At 34.0% G+C, this 24,715-nt stretch overlaps 1 protein-coding gene across 4 annotated transcripts in view; it reads right to left on the bottom strand.

The window, feature by feature from the left end:
• The window catches only part of LOC121390701 (rootletin-like), a 148,238-nt gene that overhangs the window by 65,940 nt on the left and 57,583 nt on the right, over window positions 1–24,715 (bottom strand). For all 4 annotated transcript variants that reach the window (XM_041522588.1, XM_041522589.1, XM_041522591.1 and 1 more), the window contains exon 2: window positions 20,384–20,680. In XM_041522588.1, coding sequence (XP_041378522.1) covers window positions 20,384–20,680 — 297 coding nt within the window. The remainder of the gene's footprint in view (window positions 1–20,383; window positions 20,681–24,715) is intronic.

Raw genomic sequence — 24,715 nt, 5'->3', positions numbered from 1 at the left:
CCAGTGTCTATACACCAGTGTCTATCAACTAGCTAGTATCAAGAACCAGTGTCTATACACCAGTGTCTATCAACTAGCTAGTATCAAGAACCAGTGTCTATACACCAGTGTCTATCAACTAGCTAGTATCAAGAACCAGTGTCTATACACCAGTGTCTATCAACTAGCTAGTATCAAGAACCAGTGTATATGAACACCTCACCCCACCCCAACCCCCACCTACCCCCACTAACCGACTCACACTACTTTTATGCAACTAGCCGGATTATTCAGGCCATCATATTTAGATCTTTTGAAGAAAACACATGTGGAAGTTACAAAAAGCAATAAAGTGATGACACAAATACCACATTATAGTACATGTACACTGCTATATAAAATTAATTAATGGAAAATGTTGTAGCAGAGCAGACATTGGTGAACAAAAGTCATCGCTAATGAAATGTAGGAAAGTCCACGTCTGAAACATACTTGAAAGTGCAATTTAAACAAAATTTAAATGGTTCATTTGTGCATTAAATTTAGGACATAAATTTACATGGACATAATGGGATATTAAAAAGAATATATGTGTTATCTACATTTATTTTGCATAGCCTATATATGGGTTAGACAAACTGTCAGTCGTGAGAGGTCTGAGATACATGTATGTATGGTGTGTAACAGATAAATCAACCTCCACTGAGGAGATTCGAATCATGGACCCTCAGGATAAAGTCTAGTGCACTACCAACTGAGCTAATAGAGAAATTCAAACTAGCCAGTAGGAGCACTTCATACCAACAGCCTACTGAGCTATTTCTCGTTCTAGCTAGTGCACCATGACTGGCCGTGGCATGTGCTATCCTGTTTGTGGGATGGTGCATATAAAAGATCATTTGCTACTAATGGAAAAATGTAGTGGGTTTCCTTTTTAAGACTACATATCAAAATTACCAGATGTTTGACATCCAATAGCCGATGATTAATAAATCATTGTGCTCTAGTGGTGTCATTAACAAAACAAACTTTAACTTTCATACCATCAATACTACATATTTTTTTCTTCAAACAGACATCAAAGCAAGAATTACACTAAGGAAGAACTGACACAAATGACTTTTAAGAAATCAGATAACATTTACACCAAACTTGTTCGTATCCTCAATCTCAAGCTGTGTCAAGTTACATGACAATTAAAATAAACTGGTTTTCTTTACCATGAACATACACAACGATTACAATGAACAGCTTTTAGTTAATTCTGTTGACACAGATCAGAACCGACTCACAATGCCGTACATACATTGCGTGTCTAGAACCTATTACCACTGCTCAACTGTTTATTAATTATTCACCACATATCTGCTTGTTCCTTACAGTACAGGTTAATAGCAGACATTTATCGTTACTTGTTCTTTAAGTACTAATATTAACATACACAGATTTCGATGTGAAAAAACTTTGAGGAGAGTGACTATTTGCTCCACTAACTTAAATTATGTTCAGCCATTTGAGATATACATGTATTACCATATTGATACTATATAAATTCTGAGGGCATCTAAAAATGACTCTCCTTAAACAACAGGTAGTGTTTGGGGAGTGATGTGATGTATGAGAGATAACTCTGCATACATGTAAAGTGTATGTTAATTGTATACATACATTGTGTACAGGTATCTATACTTGTTCTTTAAGTCTTAACATAAATGCAAGTTAAATGTGGATAAAATCAATGATTTAAAAACAGGTTAATAATTGTTTAATTAGATCAGGGTCAATCTTAACGGTCATCCAATCGCCTCTGGTGACAGTAACTAACAGTGGACAAGTCAAATCCCTGTCTAAGGTTGCCTGCCTAAGGTTGCCCGTCTAGCAACAAAAATTAAAGGCATACACGGTAAGAATTCACATTTTTGTCAGTAATGCAACTAATAAAATTTAGTCCCTTCTCACTGCATCAAACAAATGTGTTATGATTATGGATTGGATAGTAAATGTTTTTTACTTGTAATTTGATAAAGTATTAGTTTTGTAAAATATGGGCAAGTAAAAAATGCCACAGGCAAGTCAAACTGCTGGCAACTCGACATTTTAAAAAATGTGAACTGTGTTACATGAAGTATAATTTGTATAATCAATGCATTACATAATTACCTTAAACTTCCATTTTAATTACAGTATTTTCAGATGATACGGAACCATGTTAACTGATGTATAATTTGTATAATCAATGCATTACATAATTACCTTAAACTTCCATTTTAATTACAGTATTTTCAGATGATACGGAACCATGTTAACTGATGTATAATTTGTATAATCAATGCATTACATAATTACCTTAAACTTCCATTTTAATTACAGTATTTTCAGATGATACGGAACCATTTTAACTGATGTATAATTTGTATAATCAATGCATTACATAATTACCTTAAACTTCCATTTTAATTACAGTATTTTCAGATGATACGGAACCATGTTAACTGATGTATAATTTGTATAATCAATGCATTACATAATTACCTTAAACTTCCATTTTAATTACAGTATTTTCAGATGATACGGAACCATGTTAACTGATGTATAATTTGTATAATCAATGCATTACATAATTACCTTAAACTTCCATTTTAATTACAGTATTTTCAGATGATACGGAACCATGTTAACTGATGTATAATTTGTATAATCAATGCATTACATAATTACCTTAAACTTCCATTTTAATTACAGTATTTTCAAATGATACGGAACCATGTTAACTGATGTATAATTTGTATAATCAATGCATTACATAATTACCTTAAACTTCCATTTTAATTACAGTATTTTCAGATGATACGGAACCATGTTAACTGATGTATAATTTGTATAATCAATGCATTACATAATTACCTTAAACTTCCATTTTAATGACAGTATTTTCAGATGATACGGAACCATGTTAACTGATGTATAATTTGTATAATCAATGCATTACATAATTACCTTAAACTTCCATTTTAATGACAGTATTTTCAGATGATACGGAACCATGTTAACTGATGTATAATTTGTATAATCAATGCATTACATAATTACCTTAAACTTCCATTTTAATGACAGTATTTTCAGATGATACGGAACCATGTTAACTGATGTATAATTTGTATAATCAATGCATTACATAATTACCTTAAACTTCCATTTTAATTACAGTATTTTCAGATGATACGGAACCATGTTAACTGATGTATAATTTGTATAATCAATGCATTACATAATTACCTTAAACTTCCATTTTAATTACAGTATTTTCAGATGATACGGAACCATGTTAACTGATGTATAATTTGTATAATCAATGCATTACATAATTACCTTAAACTTCCATTTTAATTACAGTATTTTCAGATGATACGGAACCATGTTAACTGATGTATAATTTGTATAATCAATGCATTACATAATTACCTTAAACTTCCATTTTAATTACAGTATTTTCAGATGATACGGAACCATGTTAACTGATGTATAATTTGTATAATCAATGCATTACATAATTACCTTAAACTTCCATTTTAATTACAGTATTTTCAGATGATACGGAACCATGTTAACTGATGTATAATTTGTATAATCAATGCATTACATAATTACCTTAAACTTCCATTTTAATTACAGTATTTTCAGATGATACGGAACCATGTTAACTGATGTATAATTTGTATAATCAATGCATTACATAATTACCTTAAACTTCCATTTTAATTACAGTATTTTCAGATGATACGGAACCATGTTAACTGATGTATAATTTGTATAATCAATGCATTACATAATTACCTTAAACTTCCATTTTAATTACAGTATTTTCAGATGATACGGAACCATGTTAACTGATGTATAATTTGTATAATCAATGCATTACATAATTACCTTAAACTTCCATTTTAATTACAGTATTTTCAGATGATACGGAACCATGTTAACTGATGTATAATTTGTATAATCAATGCATTACATAATTACCTTAAACTTCCATTTTAATTACAGTATTTTCAGATGATACGGAACCATGTTAACTGATGTATAATTTGTATAATCAATGCATTACATAATTACCTTAAACTTCCATTTTAATTACAGTATTTTCAGATGATACGGAACCATGTTAACTGATGTATAATTTGTATAATCAATGCATTACATAATTACCTTAAACTTCCATTTTAATGACAGTATTTTCAGATGATACGGAACCATGTTAACTGATGTATAATTTGTATAATCAATGCATTACATAATTACCTTAAACTTCCATTTTAATGACAGTATTTTCAGATGATACGGAACCATGTTAACTGATGTATAATTTGTATAATCAATGCATTACATAATTACCTTAAACTTCCATTTTAATTACAGTATTTTCAGATGATACGGAACCATGTTAACTGATGTATAATTTGTATAATCAATGCATTACATAATTACCTTAAACTTCCATTTTAATGACAGTATTTTCAGATGATACGGAACCATGTTAACTGATGTATAATTTGTATAATCAATGCATTACATAATTACCTTAAACTTCCATTTTAATTACAGTATTTTCAGATGATACGGAACCATGTTAACTGATGTATAATTTGTATAATCAATGCATTACATAATTACCTTAAACTTCCATTTTAATGACAGTATTTTCAGATGATACGGAACCATGTTAACTGATGTATAATTTGTATAATCAATGCATTACATAATTACCTTAAACTTCCATTTTAATGACAGTATTTTCAGATGATACGGAACCATGTTAACTGATGTATAATTTGTATAATCAATGCATTACATAATTACCTTAAACTTCCATTTTAATTACAGTATTTTCAGATGATACGGAACCATGTTAACTGATGTATAATTTGTATAATCAATGCATTACATAATTACCTTAAACTTCCATTTTAATTACAGTATTTTCAGATGATACGGAACCATGTTAACTGATGTATAATTTGTATAATCAATGCATTACATAATTACCTTAAACTTCCATTTTAATTACAGTATTTTCAGATGATACGGAACCATGTTAACTGATGTATAATTTGTATAATCAATGCATTACATAATTACCTTAAACTTCCATTTTAATTACAGTATTTTCAGATGATACGGAACCATGTTAACTGATGTATAATTTGTATAATCAATGCATTACATAATTACCTTAAACTTCCATTTTAATTACAGTATTTTCAGATGATACGGAACCATTTTAACTGATGTATAATTTGTATAATCAATGCATTACATAATTACCTTAAACTTCCATTTTAATTACAGTATTTTCAAATGATACGGAACCATGTTAACTGATGTATAATTTGTATAATCAATGCATTACATAATTACCTTAAACTTCCATTTTAATTACAGTATTTTCAAATGATACGGAACCATGTTAACTGATGTATAATTTGTATAATCAATGCATTACATAATTACCTTAAACTTCCATTTTAATTACAGTATTTTCAGATGATACGGAACCATGTTAACTGATGTATAATTTGTATAATCAATGCATTACATAATTACCTTAAACTTCCATTTTAATTACAGTATTTTCAAATGATACGGAACCATGTTAACTGATGTATAATTTGTATAATCAATGCATTACATAATTACCTTAAACTTCCATTTTAATTACAGTATTTTCAGATGATACGGAACCATGTTAACTGATGTATAATTTGTATAATCAATGCATTACATAATTACCTTAAACTTCCATTTTAATTACAGTATTTTCAAATGATACGGAACCATGTTAACTGAAGTATAATTTGTATAATCAATGCATTACATAATTACCTTAAACTTCCATTTTAATTACAGTATTTTCAAATGATACGGAACCATGTTAACTGATGTATAATTTGTATAATCAATGCATTACATAATTACCTTAAACTTCCATTTTAATTACAGTATTTTCAGATGATACGGAACCATGTTAACTGATGTATAATTTGTATAATCAATGCATTACATAATTACCTTAAACTTCCATTTTAATTACAGTATTTTCAGATGATACGGAACCATGTTAACTGATGTATAATTTGTATAATCAATGCATTACATAATTACCTTAAACTTCCATTTTAATTACAGTATTTTCAGATGATACGGAACCATGTTAACTGATGTATAATTTGTATAATCAATGCATTACATAATTACCTTAAACTTCCATTTTAATTACAGTATTTTCAGATGATACGGAACCATGTTAACTGATGTATAATTTGTATAATCAATGCATTACATAATTACCTTAAACTTCCATTTTAATTACAGTATTTTCAGATGATACGGAACCATGTTAACTGATGTATAATTTGTATAATCAATGCATTACATAATTACCTTAAACTTCCATTTTAATTACAGTATTTTCAGATGATACGGAACCATGTTAACTGATGTATAATTTGTATAATCAATGCATTACATAATTACCTTAAACTTCCATTTTAATTACAGTATTTTCAGATGATACGGAACCATGTTAACTGATGTATAATTTGTATAATCAATGCATTACATAATTACCTTAAACTTCCATTTTAATTACAGTATTTTCAGATGATACGGAACCATGTTAACTGATGTATAATTTGTATAATCAATGCATTACATAATTACCTTAAACTTCCATTTTAATTACAGTATTTTCAGATGATACGGAACCATGTTAACTGATGTATAATTTGTATAATCAATGCATTACATAATTACCTTAAACTTCCATTTTAATTACAGTATTTTCAGATGATACGGAACCATGTTAACTGATGTATAATTTGTATAATCAATGCATTACATAATTACCTTAAACTTCCATTTTAATTACAGTATTTTCAGATGATACGGAACCATGTTAACTGATGTATAATTTGTATAATCAATGCATTACATAATTACCTTAAACTTCCATTTTAATTACAGTATTTTCAGATGATACGGAACCATGTTAACTGATGTATAATTTGTATAATCAATGCATTACATAATTACCTTAAACTTCCATTTTAATTACAGTATTTTCAGATGATACGGAACCATGTTAACTGATGTATAATTTGTATAATCAATGCATTACATAATTACCTTAAACTTCCATTTTAATTACAGTATTTTCAGATGATACGGAACCATGTTAACTGATGTATAATTTGTATAATCAATGCATTACATAATTACCTTAAACTTCCATTTTAATTACAGTATTTTCAGATGATACGGAACCATGTTAACTGATGTATAATTTGTATAATCAATGCATTACATAATTACCTTAAACTTCCATTTTAATTACAGTATTTTCAGATGATACGGAACCATGTTAACTGATGTATAATTTGTATAATCAATGCATTACATAATTACCTTAAACTTCCATTTTAATTACAGTATTTTCAGATGATACGGAACCATGTTAACTGATGTATAATTTGTATAATCAATGCATTACATAATTACCTTAAACTTCCATTTTAATTACAGTATTTTCAGATGATACGGAACCATTTTAACTGATGTATAATTTGTATAATCAATGCATTACATAATTACCTTAAACTTCCATTTTAATTACAGTATTTTCAAATGATACGGAACCATGTTAACTGAAGTATAATTTGTATAATCAATGCATTACATAATTACCTTAAACTTCCATTTTAATTACAGTATTTTCAAATGATACGGAACCATGTTAACTGATGTATAATTTGTATAATCAATGCATTACATAATTACCTTAAACTTCCATTTTAATTACAGTATTTTCAGATGATACGGAACCATGTTAACTGATGTATAATTTGTATAATCAATGCATTACATAATTACCTTAAACTTCCATTTTAATTACAGTATTTTCAGATGATACGGAACCATGTTAACTGATGTATAATTTGTATAATCAATGCATTACATAATTACCTTAAACTTCCATTTTAATTACAGTATTTTCAGATGATACGGAACCATGTTAACTGATGTATAATTTGTATAATCAATGCATTACATAATTACCTTAAACTTCCATTTTAATTACAGTATTTTCAGATGATACGGAACCATGTTAACTGATGTATAATTTGTATAATCAATGCATTACATAATTACCTTAAACTTCCATTTTAATTACAGTATTTTCAGATGATACGGAACCATGTTAACTGATGTATAATTTGTATAATCAATGCATTACATAATTACCTTAAACTTCCATTTTAATTACAGTATTTTCAGATGATACGGAACCATGTTAACTGATGTATAATTTGTATAATCAATGCATTACATAATTACCTTAAACTTCCATTTTAATTACAGTATTTTCAGATGATACGGAACCATGTTAACTGATGTATAATTTGTATAATCAATGCATTACATAATTACCTTAAACTTCCATTTTAATTACAGTATTTTCAGATGATACGGAACCATGTTAACTGATGTATAATTTGTATAATCAATGCATTACATAATTACCTTAAACTTCCATTTTAATTACAGTATTTTCAGATGATACGGAACCATGTTAACTGATGTATAATTTGTATAATCAATGCATTACATAATTACCTTAAACTTCCATTTTAATTACAGTATTTTCAAATGATACGGAACCATGTTAACTGATGTATAATTTGTATAATCAATGCATTACATAATTACCTTAAACTTCCATTTTAATTACAGTATTTTCAGATGATACGGAACCATGTTAACTGATGTATAATTTGTATAATCAATGCATTACATAATTACCTTAAACTTCCATTTTAATTACAGTATTTTCAAATGATACGGAACCATGTTAACTGAAGTATAATTTGATGCTACATGATCAGTTACCTCATTTTAATTACATGTATTTCCAGCTGATACAGAAGGATTACATTTCAATAAACATATTTCATTTCATATTGCAAATCATTAATGAACAGTTTCTTTGAGACTTGTTAAGGTGACAAAGTTGAAAATATTTTTGATAATACAATAACACTGTATGAAGTGTCAGAATTAGTTTAGAACATTTTTGAAATACATTTCTGATGATTGTGAAGTTTTCAACTTTATACTTTTTAATGTGTAACGGTTCGGCATGTAACTAGTTGGCAGTTTGCATCTGTTCTCTTTACTGAGACAGTAACCTACAAGCAGTTCTTACAAAAACCAGTAATCTCCAAGAAGCTCTTTAAAAAACAATAACCTCCAAACAGCTCTTACAAAACACATTTAACATCCAAATAGCTCTTTTGAAAAACACAGTAACCTTAAGGCAGCTCTTTAAAAAAAACACAGTAACCTCCAAGCAGTTCTTTAAAAATACTGTAACCTCCAGGCAGCTTTTTAAAAACACAGTAACCTCCAAACAGCTCTTTAAAAACACAAACCTTCAAACAGCTCTTTAAAAATGCAGTAACCTCCAAGCAGCTTTTTAAAAACATAAACCTTCAAACAGCTCTTTAAAAACAGTAATCTCCAAACAGCTCTTTAAAAATGTGATAACCTCCATGCAGCTCTTAAAAGACATATGATAACTTCCAAGCAACTCAAGATTACAATCCAGGTGGTAACCTCCTAGCAGTTCTAACAAAACCGATAATAACCTCCACACAGTTGCTATGAGACATACAACCTCCAAACTACAGAAGAGATGGTAACCTCGACAAACGCCCTTCCTACAATAAAATGACTTCTGCACAGACAGTGAGAATCATGTGGATTTATAGCCCTGATAAGAACCGATCGCTGGGTGATCGCTGGGTTCGAGTGTCCCGTCGTGTTTTAATCCGCTGTCAGGATCAACACTTACAGGCCCATCACTGTGATTTGTTACAGTCGTTATCACCACTGCCAACTAACCATATATGTAGTGAAAATAAAGAATACTGTGAAATCAATTTTATTCATGCAGGGCTTCTAGATTATGGTAGCCCCACTCCCATGGCTAGTGATATTCAATGTTGGGCTACTAAATAACTACAATTGCCATGCCAGACAGGGCTTCTAGATTATGGTAGCCCCACTCCCATGGCTAGTGATATTCAATGTTGGGCTACTAAATAACTACTATTGTCATGCCCGACGGCTAGTGAATGTTTTTGTGTCAAATGTTGCAGTTAAATCTATTTTGTAAATATAAATATCCTGACCCCACCCCAACCCCCAATGTTAGTGTTTATAAGCTCTATCTCCTTCTTTAGGTGATATATCTGATTATTATTATTATTTAGTAAAGTTGTTTTAACTTCAAAGTAAAGTAGGACTAGTGAATTTGTAATCGTGGCTAGTAAATTTTTAAAATCACTGATCCCATGGCTAGTGGATTTAAACAAAATTCTAGAAGCCCTGTCATGGTGGTCTAATTTCTTGTTAAGTCATGGACTAGTGCAGTCAACTAAGAACACTATGAAACTATAATACATATATTTATCATATAATATCTTACATTTTCAGTGCAATCAAAGTATGTGATATTTTTCACATCATATACTTTAAGAATTTGATAACTTTTCAAATTAGATGTAAATTAGTCAAGGTCTCGGCACTAGGTTTATTGACATTTAAGCAAACGTACTTGGGTGACACTCCATGATTGACCTATGCATTCATAGTCATCAAATAAAAACATTTCAATGGCAATTTGACACTGAAAGCTGTCCAGCATTCAGAAAACAGAAAACGTTAGGCATAACTTTATTTTGATGTAAGGACATCCAAAATGACGTCATTTCCATTCAAAAATACACCGTGCCACATATTCTTACATCATTTGAATATCTAGTAATGGCGGACTGGAATTAAAGTTGCGTGTACAGTTTACAAAAACATGTTGTATTAAGCTTGAGCTTATATGATAAAGGGATTATTACCCTCGTGTATTTCGGTATCGTCATTACCATACATGAATATTAGGAATAAACATAATGTATTATGCTCGCCAGAGGCTCGCATAATACAATTTTTATTCCTAATATATGATATTGACGATACTGAAAAACACTCTGGTAATAACCTCTATGTATGTATGTATATATATATATATATATATATATATATATATATATATATATATATATATAATACACATTTAACATACCAATAGTACCTATGTAATCCATGAATTTACATACCATACCAAACATATTTTTTTACCAAAACCAAGAAAATTTAAGAAATGTATATTTTATCAAAACCACAAAAAGGTAAGCCCACAAAAATAAAAGATTTCACAGTATTCTGTAGTCATTACACAATCCATGAATATAAATCTGTAGTCATGCTACAAGTTAAAACAGAGCAGAACATTCTATGGTAGTTAACTTATGAAGTCATTTCAAAATATGTTGCAGCACATATGAACTATCTGTAGTCATTTCAAAATATGTTGCAACACATAGCCACTATCTGTGCAAATGTAGTTATTCTAAAATATGTGACAACACATATCCACTATTTGTAGTCATCCGAAATATGTGACAACACATATCCACTATTTGTATTCATCCGAAATATGTTAAAACATGTATCAACTATCTGTAGTCATCCAAATTATGTTAAAACACATATCCATTATCTGTAGTCATTCCAAAATATGTTAAAACATATTAACAATATGTAGTCATTCCAAAATATGTTAAAACATATTAACAATATGTAGTCATTCCAAAATATGTTAAAACATATCAACTATCTCAGATAGGGTCTGTAGTCATCCACAATATGCTGACAGAAACCCGGGCCATGCCAAGTGACTACTCTGGCTGCTATTCTCAGACAATAAGTGTGCAAGATGGCTAGCATTCCTCGGGTCTCGGAGAGGGCATGTTCGTCAGTTCTGATTTCCGCGAGATATTGACAGGTTCATGGCTGACTAAGGGGGATTACTGGATTCAACGATCTGTGTGCTGTAACGGTTCATTTCATCTCCTTCTCATCGTAAACTATCTGTCCTGGGACGAGAGAACGTCTCAGTGTGTACGTAATCATATTAATGTCACAGTGTTGCATGTACCGATGGATAAAATACTGATCCTGTGGTTTAACAACAAAATGAAATCTTACACATGGTTTATATACTAAATGTTATCATGCATGTACCGATGGATAAAATACTGATCCTGTGGTTTAACGACAAAATGATATATTACACAGGGTTTTTATACTAAATGTTATCATGCATGTACCGATGGATAAAATACTGATCCTGTGGTTTAACAACAAAATGATATATGACACATGGTTTATATACTAAATGTTATCAACCACAATCCATGACATTCCATCTCTTTTTAGAGGTATTTTTAATTGATCTTTCGTTAGCATTTTCATGGATTTTTCTGCAATTATCAGCATAATCTACATGTAACAACATGTACAATCATTTTGTGAAAATTGGTCGTCTCTTCTTAGCGCTATTTTGAATTGGAACAAAATAATTATGAACTGATTTTCAATTTCCATGACTTTCCATGTCCTAAGTAAGAATTTCATGGCTTTGAAAGCCTGGAAAAGGACAATTTTAAAAATAGATGACTTTCTAGGATTTCAATTACTCAAGTACAAGAAAACTGGCTGATGTGGCTGATAAGTACTGAGTTCAAACCCCAACAATGGCTCCAATGCAGAGCGAGTGCCCCGCTTGGTGGGCTCATGCAAGTGGACTACAGAGTTATGTGTTAACAGTCACTAAACACTGACATGTAGCCATCAACACAGTCCTGTTAGCTCAAGTACTTGCAAGATGTGTATTCAAATACATCTACAACAAGCTAACAGTAATCCTAACCCTGATGTATATGTTTAAAGTCCTGTCAGTGAAGTACTTGCAAGATGTGTATTCAAATACATCTACAACAAGCTAACAGTAATCCTAACCCTGATGTATATGTTTAAAGTCCTGTCAGTGAAGTACTTGCAAGATGTGTATTCAAATACATCTACAACAAGCTGGCCCGGAGCGGATCCCTGGCTATCCTGGACTTGGCCCCGGGGCAGACATGCTTGAAGCTCTAGTGGCATGTAAGCATGTTAAAAGTTTACCTGACCTGACCTACAACAAGCTAACAGTAATCCTAACCCTGATGTATATGTTTAAAGTCCTGTCAGCTCAAGTACTGGCAGGATGTGTATTCAAATACATCTACAACAAGCTAACAGTAATCCTAACCCTGATGTATATGTTTAAAGTCCTGTCAGCTCAAGTACTGGCAGGATGTGTATTCAAATACATCTACAACAAGCTAACAGTAATCCTAACCCTGATGTATATGTTTAAAGTCCTGTCAGCTCAAGTACTGGCAGGATGTGTATTCAAATACATCTACAACAAGCTAACAGTAATCCTAACCCTGATGTATATGTTTAAAGTCCTGTCAGCTCAAGTACTCGCAGGATGTGTATTCAAATACAACTACAACAAGCTAACAGTAATCCTAACCCTGATGTATATGTTTAAAGTCCTGTCAGCTCAAGTACTTGCAAGATGTGTATTCAAATCCATCTACAACAATCTAACAGTAATCCTAACCCTGATGTATATGTTTAAAGTCCTGTCAGCTCAAGTACTTGCAAGATGTGTATTCAAATACATCTACAACAAGCTGGGCCAGAGCGGATCCCTGGCTATCCTGGACTTGGCCCCGGGGCAGACATGCTTGAAGCTCTAGTGGCGTGTAAGCATGTTAAAAGTTTACCTGACCTGACCTACAACAAGCTAACAGTAATCCTAACCCTGATGTATATGTTTAAAGTCCTGTCAGCTCAAGTACTGGCAGGATGTGTATTCAAATACATCTACAACAAGCTAACAGTAATCCTAACCCTGATGTATATGTTTAAAGTCCTGTCAGCTCAAGTACTCGCAGGATGTGTATTCAAATACATCTACAACAAGCTAACAGTAATCCTAACCCTGATGTATATGTTTAAAGTCCTGTCAGCTCAAGTACTCGCAGGATGTGTATTCAAATACATCTACAACAAGCTAACAGTAATCCTAATCCTGATGTATATGTTTAAAGTCCTGTCAGCTCAAGTACTCGCAGGATGTGTATTCAAATACATCTACAACAAGTTAACAGTAATCCCAACCCTGATGTATATGTTTAAAGTCCTGTCAGCTCAAGTACTCACAGGATGTGTATTCAAATACATCTACAACAAGCTAACAGTAATCCCAACCCTCATGTATATGTTTAAAGTCCTGTCAGCTCAAGTACTTGCAGGATGTGTATTCAAATACATCTACAACAAGCTAATATTAATCCTAACCCTGATGTATATGTTTAAAGTCATGTCAGCTCAAGTACTGGCAGGATGTGTATTCAAATACATCTACAACAAGCTAACAGTAATCCTAACCCGATGTATATGTTTAAAGTCCTGTCAGCTCAAGTACTGGCAGGATGTGTATTCAAATACATCTACAACAAGCTAACAGTAATCCTAACCCTGATGTATATGTTTAAAGTCCTGTCAGCTCAAGTACTGGCAGGATGTGTATTCAAATACATCTACAACAAGCTAACAGTAATCCTAACCCTGATGTATATGTTTAAAGTCCTGTCAGCTCAAGTACTCGCAGGATGTGTATTCAAATACATCTACAACAAGCTAACAGTAATCCTAACCCTGATGTATATGTTTAAAGTCCTGTCAGCTCAAGTACTCGCAGGATGTGTATTCAAATACATCTACAACAAGCTAACAGTAATCCTAACCCTGATGTATATGTTTAAAGTCCTGTCAGCTCAAGTACTTGCAGGATGTGTATTCAAATACATCTACAACAAACTAACATTAATCCTAACCCTGATGTATACCGTATATCGCTGTGTATTAGCCGACTTTTTGATACAAAATTTATCAAGTCAAAGGCTGGGGTCGGCTTATCTAAGGAGTCAACATTTTATTGGAAATGTAAAGTTAGAATAGTGACGTCACGGCTTGACTCGATCTATTGTCATTATTGTGCTCTGCATTTCCGCTTTCATAAAGGTTCAATATTGCATTTTAACACAAGCTATTACAAATAAAAGATATTAAAATTGTATATATATGTTCATCTTTAATAAATGTTGGTTTTTAAAAGTTATTTAGTAATATTTATCTGTTTAAACAACAATAAATGGTGACCGATCAAAACAATTTCGGAAAACTTCGCAGGTCACGTGTCATTACAAAACTGCTTACTAAACCAGTGAACACGTTAATTGTTCCAGCTTCATTTGTTTTGTTTGTCGGCTTGGGATTAATCGACATGGGTGGTTGGGTATGGTAGGGTATAGCCGACTACATGTAGTAATGAAAAGACCGATTAGCACAATTAACAATGCAAACAGTCACTGTGTTTTTAACGTGTGGCTGCAATCAAGAATGTTTAGGTATATTTCGCTATCTTGGTACTTATATTTTACGAGAAATAAATTAACCGGACACCGTTTCTATAAACAGAAATCGGCTACTGCTTCCGGATAAGTTTGCTGTGACAAATGACGTTTGAAAGCAGATGTACTTTGTCATTTTGTAGACCACACAGACATCTGACTTGGTTAGTTTTATATAGGGGGGTCGGCTTATATACAAGGTCTATAATTTTAAAGCCGATTTGGAGGGTGAAACTAGGGGGTCGGCTAATGCATGGAGTCGGCTAATACACAGCGATATACGGTATGTTTAAAGTCCTGTCAGCTCAAGTACTGGCAGGATGTGTATTCAAATACATCTACAACAAGCTAACAGTAATCCTAACCCGATGTATATGTTTAAAGTCCTGTCAGCTCAAGTACTGGCAGGATGTGTATTCAAATACATCTACAACAAGCTAACAGTAATCCTAACCCCGATGTATATGTTTAGCTTGTTTTGTTTAATCACACCACTAGAGCACATGGGGGCGGGATGTAGCCCAGTGGTAAAGCGTTCGCTTCATGTGCGGTCGGTCTGGGATCGATCCCCGTCGGTGGACCCATTGGACTATTTCTCGCTCCAGCCAGTGCACCACGACTGGTATACCAAAGGCTGTGGTATGTGTTATTCTGTCTGTGGGATGGTGCATATAAAAGATCCCTTGCTGTTAATAAAAAAGAGTAGCCCATAAAGTGACGACAGTGGGTTTCCTCTCTCAATATTTGTGTGGTCCTTAACCATATGTCCGACGCCATATTACCGTAAATAAATGTGTTGAGTGCGTCGTTAAATAAAACATTTCCTTCCTTCGTTCCTTCCACTAGAGCACATTGATTTTTATTCATCATTTGTTAATTTTGACATATAGTCTTAGAGAGAAAACACACTACATTTTTTTATTAATAGCAAGGGATCTTTTTCTATGTACTACCTCACAGTTACATGTAAGATAACATATATCATGACTTTTTATATACCAGTTGTGGTGTACTGGTTGGAATGTGAAATAGCCCAATGGGTCACTGACGAGGATTAATTCTAGACTGACCACACATAATGCGAGCATTATATCCCTAGGCTACCCCCCCCCCCCACCCCCGAATTAAAAAATAATAAAAATATCTAATAATGTAAGACTGATTTACATGGCTGCTATGAAAATTCAAAGAGGAAAGCCTGTCACACACGACTTGGATATCGATCGTGACTCAATGACACTTGTGAAGCCCATTCTTCATAGCAGTTTGTCATAAACACTGCCGAGTAAACATGCTTATCACAATATTACTTACTCAAGATAAGATAACACGGATGTCACCTGACTCATATACTGAAAGCAGCGAAAACCAAACACTTACAAGTTTCCTCACACTTGGCAAGTAAAAATCACTGGTGACAAGTACAATTTGAACGATACTAGTCCACTGTGCAAGTAAAAATCACTAGAGACAAGTACAATTTAAACAATACTAGTCCACTGGGCAAGTAGAAATCACAATTGACAAGTACAACTTAAACGATACTAGTTAACTGGGCAAGAAGAAACCACTGGTGACAAGTACAATTTAAACGATACTATAGTCCATTGGGCAAGTAGAAATCACTGGTCACAAAAACACATATGTGTTTCTAAGAAATAATGATTATGGAGTCTGGTTTTAGTCTATTGTTAAGAATATTTCAGTTTCAATGTCACAGACTCTTGTTTCACTCTGTTGTAACTTTGTCCCAATGTGTTGCAGGTTTGTAGATGAACTAAACTTAGTCACGTGTTGAAACTAGGATCTGTGCCTTTATGTATCAGGATTTCAAACGTTATAGGAAAACCTTTTCACTTTGGTGCCCAGTGATCACCAGAACCCAGTGATCACCAGAACCCAGTGATCACCAGACCCCAGTGATCACCAGACCCCAGTGATCACCAGAACCCAGTGGAAACTGCTGCTATCTTAAAAAATAACAGCAGGACATATTTTACTTCCTATTTCAAGCCCTGGGTTTAAAGGGACATTCCTGAGTTTGCTGCATTGTAAGATGTTTCCGACTAATCAAATATTTCTACGATTAAACTTACAAATTAAATATATTTTCTTGTTTAGAATATCAGTGTCTGTGTATTCAATGTTTCTGGTCATCTTAATATTTGTAAGAGGCGCAAATTGGATTTTGTCTTCAAATAATTTCGTATGTACGAAAAAAATGTTTTTAGGAAATAAAATTAAATGTAACCTAGAACAAATATTAAAATGATCAGAAACACATTTACTATACAGTCACTGATATTTTATGCAGAAAAATATATTTGATATGTAATTACAATCGTTAAAAAATCTCTGTTAGTCGATAACATCTTAAAAATTGCAGAAAACTCAGGAATGTCCCTTTAATTGTATGAATAAAATTCACCACAGATCTGTACGCAGTGTTTTGATCACAAACTGTTTCGACTATTCACCCATTGATAAAGAGACTAACCGATTTTCCTTTGTGGTGAGGTGTCATCATACTTTCATTCATTCATCCACTATACACATGTAGTCCAAACATTTCTCCAAGTCCTTACACATTGAAATTACATGACAGCAATGAATGGAACATGTTGAATGATTGCACCCATTATTGCACATATATTTTGTTTTCAAAGTGAGTTGTATTTAAGAGTTCGTTGGATGGATGGATGGATGGATGGATGGATGAATGGATGGATGAATGGATGGATGATGGATGGATGGATGGATGGATGGATGGATGGATGGATGGATGGATGGATGGATGAATGGATGATGGATGATGGATGGATGGATGGATGGATGGATGGACAGATGGGTGAATGGATGGATGGATGGACAGATGAGTGGATGGATGGATGGATGGATGGATGGATGGATGGATGGATGGATGAATGGATGGATGGATGGATGGATGGATGGATGGATGGATGAATGGATGGATGGATGGACAGATGGGTGAATGAATAAAAGGAATAAAAAATTATACATTTAATATTCATTATTATTCACCTGAAGACTAAGAATTAACATGAAATTGTTTGAGGTTCCTGGAAGTATGAAAATGTTAAACCATGTAACTAGTGCAGTTGGTGAAAACTGATATGCACAGTGATAAGAATTTAAAATATTTACTCACAGGATGTTAGGTGTAGCATATTTCATGTCTATGTTTACTCACAGGATGTTAGGTGTAGCATATTTCATGTCTGTCTACTCACAGGATGTTAGGTGTAGCATATTTCATGTATATGTTTACTCACAGGATATTAGGTGTAGCATATTTCTTGTCCAAGTTTACTCACAGGATGATAGGTGTAGCATATTTCTTGTTTAAGTTTACTCACTGGATGTTAGGTGTAGCATATTTCTTGTCTATGTTTACTCACTGGATGTTAGGTGTAGCATATTTCTTGCCTATGTTTACTCACTGGATGTTAGGTGTAGCATAATTCTTGTCTAAGTTTACTCACTGGATGTTAGGTGTAGCATATTTCTTGTCTATGTTTACTCACTGGATGTTAGGTGTAGCATATTTCTTGTCTAAGTTTACTCACAGGATGTTACGTGTAACATATTTCTTGTCTATGTTTACTCAATGAATTGTTGTTGTAGCATAATTCTTGTCTAAGTTTACTCACATAGGTGTAGCATATTTGACCACGGATATCAAATACTAATGACATACATGTACCCCACGTGTTTAGTTCACACTCTGTCACCAATAATTGCCTGTAATCAAACCCAGTATTACACATACCCAGTCAAACACTCAGTAACAATAGCGTGATTGGTTATACAGCAATGACCAAATGACACCATCCTGCTAGTTAGCATAACGCACCACCTCCCACCAGCATATTGGTTACCGCTGGTGTATACCACTGGATAGTGTCCAAATGTTGTCAGATATTCAATAACAGTGTTTTGAAATAGCTGTGAAAAATATACATGTATGACTCACAGATAAAAATACATTTGACAGGAAAGTTGAGAGAATGTTACAGGACTTAGAGAGGTAGCTAAGATCCACCAAAGACAGACCAGGCTTTCGAACAGCACCAAAATCAAGAACTGAGAACCATCAGCCTTTCAGTCTGATGAAGATATATGTTAAAGATGGTCCGATATTTTGCCATTCTCTATAAAATTGTACGAGCTAGTGACGGTGTTACCTGCGTGAAATATATCTGATGCTTAAACTTTCCTGTTTACTTGTGAGATGTCACTAGCTGGGCTAGTATAACACTAGTATAACACTAGTCTAGTGTAATAGAAAGAGATGAGGTACAGAGACAGATGGGGGTTAAGTTTAGGAAGAAGAGTTGCAAATTTAGTTACATATACAGAGAAATATATGTCAATACTGGCTATGCATGGAGTGTTTTACTGTGAGTACTCACCATCATTCAAAGCATTATACTGCGAGTACTCACTGTCACCAAGAGCATTGTACTGAAGATTCAATCTGCCACTGATAGTTACATGGTGAGTACCCATGTAATACTCACCATGGTACCAAGAACATTTGCACTGTGAGTCCTCACATTGTTACTAAGTGTTGTACTGTGAGTACTCACCATGTTTGTGAGTATTGTGCTGAGTACTTGCCATGTCAATAGGAGCATTGACCTGTGAGTACTCCCCATGTCACTGAGTGTTGACCTGTGAGTACTCCCCATGTCACCGAGTGTTGACCTGTGAGTACTCCCATGTCACTGAGTATTGTACTATGAGTACTCACCCTGTCAACAAGAGCAGTATTCACAATGTCAATGATCACATTGTACTAGATAATACAAGTGCTCACCCCATCACTGAGCGTGTTGTACTAGATACTGTGAGTACTCACCATCACTGAGTGCATTGTACTAGATACTGTGAGTACTCACCCTGTCACTGAGCGCGTTGTACTTGATGCTGAGTTCATCTCGCTCTGCACGACTCGCGGCCAGAAGGTCCTCAACGCGATTCAGCTCGGCTGACAGGAGGCGATTCTCCTCAGAGATCTGCTGTGGTGTGGGCACTGTTGTCATGGTGATGCTGCGGTAGCCGAGGTCGTCGTCCGATGTTGTCAGGTTCTTGGTGATGATTTCTCGTATGCGAGCTGGGATCTTCGCCGATGGGCTGCCGTCGTCCGATTTAAATACGTAGTTCTCACTGTCTCGCAAAACAGAGTCTTCTAGCTTCTGAAACACACAACAGTCGAAGTATGTAGTAAAGTAACTGTGGTACTACACAAATAAGATAATATACACATGTATATATTACTTAACAGTATTTGTGATACTACAAAAACAGTCAATTTAAAAAATTAAATCTGCCAACAGGAAACAGTCTATTTCAATTTGTTCACCGGACATTCTTGTAATGAACACGAAGGGGAGGTTTACACCGCTACTGTGGATCTCAGGTTCAAACTAGAGAAATGTTTTTACATGCCCCTATACCACTAGGGTTTCAGGCATGACCGTGGTGGGACCTGAACGTGAAGTGTTTTTACATGCCCCTATACTACTAGGGTTTTAGGCATGTCTGACACAGGACCTGATCGTGAAGTGTTTTTACATGCCCCTAAACCACTAGGGTTTCAGGCATGTCCGTGGTGGGACCTGAACGTGAAGTGTTTTTACATGCCCCTATACTACTAGGGTTTTAGGCATGTCTGACACAGGACCTGATCGTGAAGTGTTTTTACATGCCCCTAAACCACTAGGGTTTTAGGCATGTCTGACACAGAACCTGAACGTGAAGTGTTTTTACATGCCCCTATACTACTAGGGTTTTAGGCATGTCTGACACAGAACCTGAACGTGAAGTGTTTTTACATGCCCCTATACTACTAGGGTTTCAGGCATGTCTGACACAGGACCTGAACGTGAAGTGTTTTTACATGCCCCTAAACCACTAGGGTTTCAGGCATGTCTGACACAGAACCTGAACGTGAAGTGTTTTTACATGCCCCTATACTACTAGGGTTTTAGGCATGTCTGACACAGAACCTGAACGTGAAGTGTTTTTACATGCCCCTATACTACTAGGGTTTCAGGCATGTCTGACACAGGACCTGAACGTGAAGTGTTTTTACATGCCCCTATACTACTAGGGTTTTAGGCATGTGACCTGAACGTGAAGTGTTTTTACATGCCCCTAAACCACTAGGGTTTTAAGCATGTCTGACACAGGACCTGAACGTGAAGTGTTTTTACATGCCCCTAAACCACTAGAGTTTCAGGCATGTCCTTCATGGGTCCAGTCTCTGGATAGTTAGAATTCTGACCCGGGACAGAAATTAATTTTGGAGGACAATTTTGATAATTAAATTAAAAGGGAGAGGGGACCTTTAATTTTGAAAGCACTGATGAATGACCCATTTAATAAAAGTATGTACTTGTAATCATGATGAGAAAGTTCTATCAAACCAGCTGACAAGCTCGGTTGTCCGCAAGGGAAAAAAACAATTATCTCTTCATTATTAATTCACAAAACAAGATATAAGCTACACAGAGTACAACACTGCATAACAATGTCTGACAAGCAATACAGTTGGGTAAACAGAAATCAAAAGAGAGAGGCTATGGCAGTATATAATTTATTAATAAATAAATAATATTTTATTTTCATATGTTCATGTTTATGCAAGCATGAACACTATAATTGATAACAATACGTTGTTTACATACGTGTACTAGTAATAGTAGTATCCCTGAAGTGAAATGAATGTTTTATTTAATGATGCACTCAACACATTGTAACTATGGCTTTATGGCATCGGACATATGGTAAAGGACTACAGAAATACAATTAGAGAGGAAATCCACTACCTCCAGTCCATGGACTACTCTTTCAATTAGCAGCAAGCGATATTATATGCAGCATCCTACAGACATTATTCTACATACTATGGTGTTTGAAACACCAGTCAAGGTGCTCTGGCTGGAATGAGAAATAGCTGAAATACCCACCAATGGGGATCGATCCTAGACCAACCAAAGCAAGAGGCATGTGCTTTACCACTGGCTATATCCCTCCCCCAATGTCCTGTGAATGCCTCACAATGTAATTAATCTACAATCAAGTTGATAAAACAGACCACGCATGAGGCATGTGCTTTACCACTGGGCTATATCCCTCCCCCAATGTCCTGTGAATGCCTCACAATGTAATTAATCTACAATCAAGTTGATAAAACAGACCACGCATGAGGCATGTGCTTTACCACTGGGCTATATCCCTCCCCCAATGTCCTGTGAATGCCTCACAATGTAATTAATCTACAATCAAGTTGATAAAACAGACCACGCATGAGGCATGTGCTTTACCACTGGGCTATATCCCTCCCCCAATGTCCTGTGAATGCCTCACAATGTAATTAATCTACAATCAAGTTGATAAAACAGACCACGCATGAGGCATGTGCTGTACCACTGGGCTATGTCCCTCCCCCAATGTCCTGTGAATGCCTCACAATGTAATTAATCTACAATCAAGTTGGAACATTTGATAAAACTGAAGCAGACATCATAACAGCCAAATAAAACATTATTCAGTTTAACAAGTGGTTAAAAGAAATGTTGAAAACTGGTATTAAACCACTATCCTGATTTAGAATAGTCTTTAGTGTGCGTTCTTACAGTAATCAAATTCTGGAGGTAGCCACTTTTGTTTGTTGTTTGGGGGAAATTGGGGTATGGGAAGTTTCTGTCTTCACTTGTTGTGGGGGTTTTTTAAGGGGGGTGTTTGGCTTTTTTTTTTTTTTTAATTTTGTTTATACAAAATTAGTGGAAAAAACCCCACTATGGCAAACCCTGGTTAAAGCTTTTTTTATTATGCCTTGAAGACCTTGACCATATAGCTGCGAGCTTACACAGTAAATATGACGAAGTCTGCAGATCTATTGAAGAAGTAAATAGGTAGGACTCGGCTTAGCAGTATAGTGTTATGTACTTTCTACTTGTGTAAATACACCAGTACATATATAGATATCTTACATGTGGTACACGCTGTGTACATGTCTATAAACTGTTTACATTATACATGTAGAGAGACGCGGGGCAAACAAGACCAAACTGCACCGGTCTCTGATAATGGATACACTTCATTCAACAGAACAGAACAAAATGCTCGATCAGTTGACACCCCAGCACATTGTTCAGTTAGTGACGATTAATAAAGGAAAAGAATGCTGAACACCCCAGCACATCATTTAAGCAAATCAATTAATAAATGAAATGTTGAACACCCAGCACATTTTGCTACTAATAACGAGGTTTAACACGTCAGTACATGATTGATCACTATTAGTAAAAGAAAGGAATGTTTAACACCCCCAGCACATTGTTTAATCAGATATATTAGTAAAAGAACGGAATGTTTAACACCCCAGCACATTGTTTAATTCAATATAGTAGTAAAAGAAAGGAATGTTGAACACCCCAGCACATATTTACTCAAATCTACTAGCAAAAGAAAGGAATGTTTAACACCCCAGCACATTGTTTAAGTAAATATATTAGTAAAAGAAAGGAATGTTTAACACCCCAGCACATTAAGTAAATATATTAGTAAAAGAAAGGAATGTTTAATACCTCACCACATTGTTTAATTACATATAGTAGCAAAAGAAAGGAATGTTAAAGGGACATACCCTAGTTTTTAAACACTAAGGCATATTTTTGACTATTAGAGCCGTTTTTGATAACTGAAATCATACTTTACTTAGATTTTATTGTTTAGATTATCAATTTCCGTACATTCTAAGTGTTTTTAGTCATCCTGGTGTTTTTAATATCACAAAATGCATTTGTAATTTTTTTTTAAACGCATGTGCATCTGAGAAAGTTATGGAGTCGAGTTTTAGAGGGTATTTCACCATTTCAAAGTCCCATACTCATGTTTCACCCAATTGCAACTTTATCCAAATGTGTTACAGGTTTGTAGATTAACTAAACTTATAGTGTTAATTTTCATGGGTTGAAAATAGGGTCTGTCCCTTTAACTAAACTTAGTGTTAATATTCACGGGTTGAAACTAGGGTCTGTCCCTTTAACTAAACTTAGTGTTAATATTCACGGGTTGAAACTAGGGTCTGTCACTTTAACTAAACTTAGTGTTAATATCCACGGGTTGAAACTAGGGTCTGTCCCTTTAACTAAACTTAGTGTTAATATCCACGGGTTGAAACTAGGGTCTGTCCCTTTAACTAAACTTAGTGTTAATTTTCA

The sequence above is a fragment of the Gigantopelta aegis genome, chromosome 15 (genome assembly GCF_016097555.1).
Source record: "Gigantopelta aegis isolate Gae_Host chromosome 15, Gae_host_genome, whole genome shotgun sequence".
Lineage (NCBI taxonomy): Eukaryota > Metazoa > Mollusca > Gastropoda > Neomphalida > Peltospiridae > Gigantopelta > Gigantopelta aegis.
The sequence above is the reverse complement of the archived record's forward strand: the minus strand, read 5'-3'. Positions and strand labels throughout refer to the sequence as shown.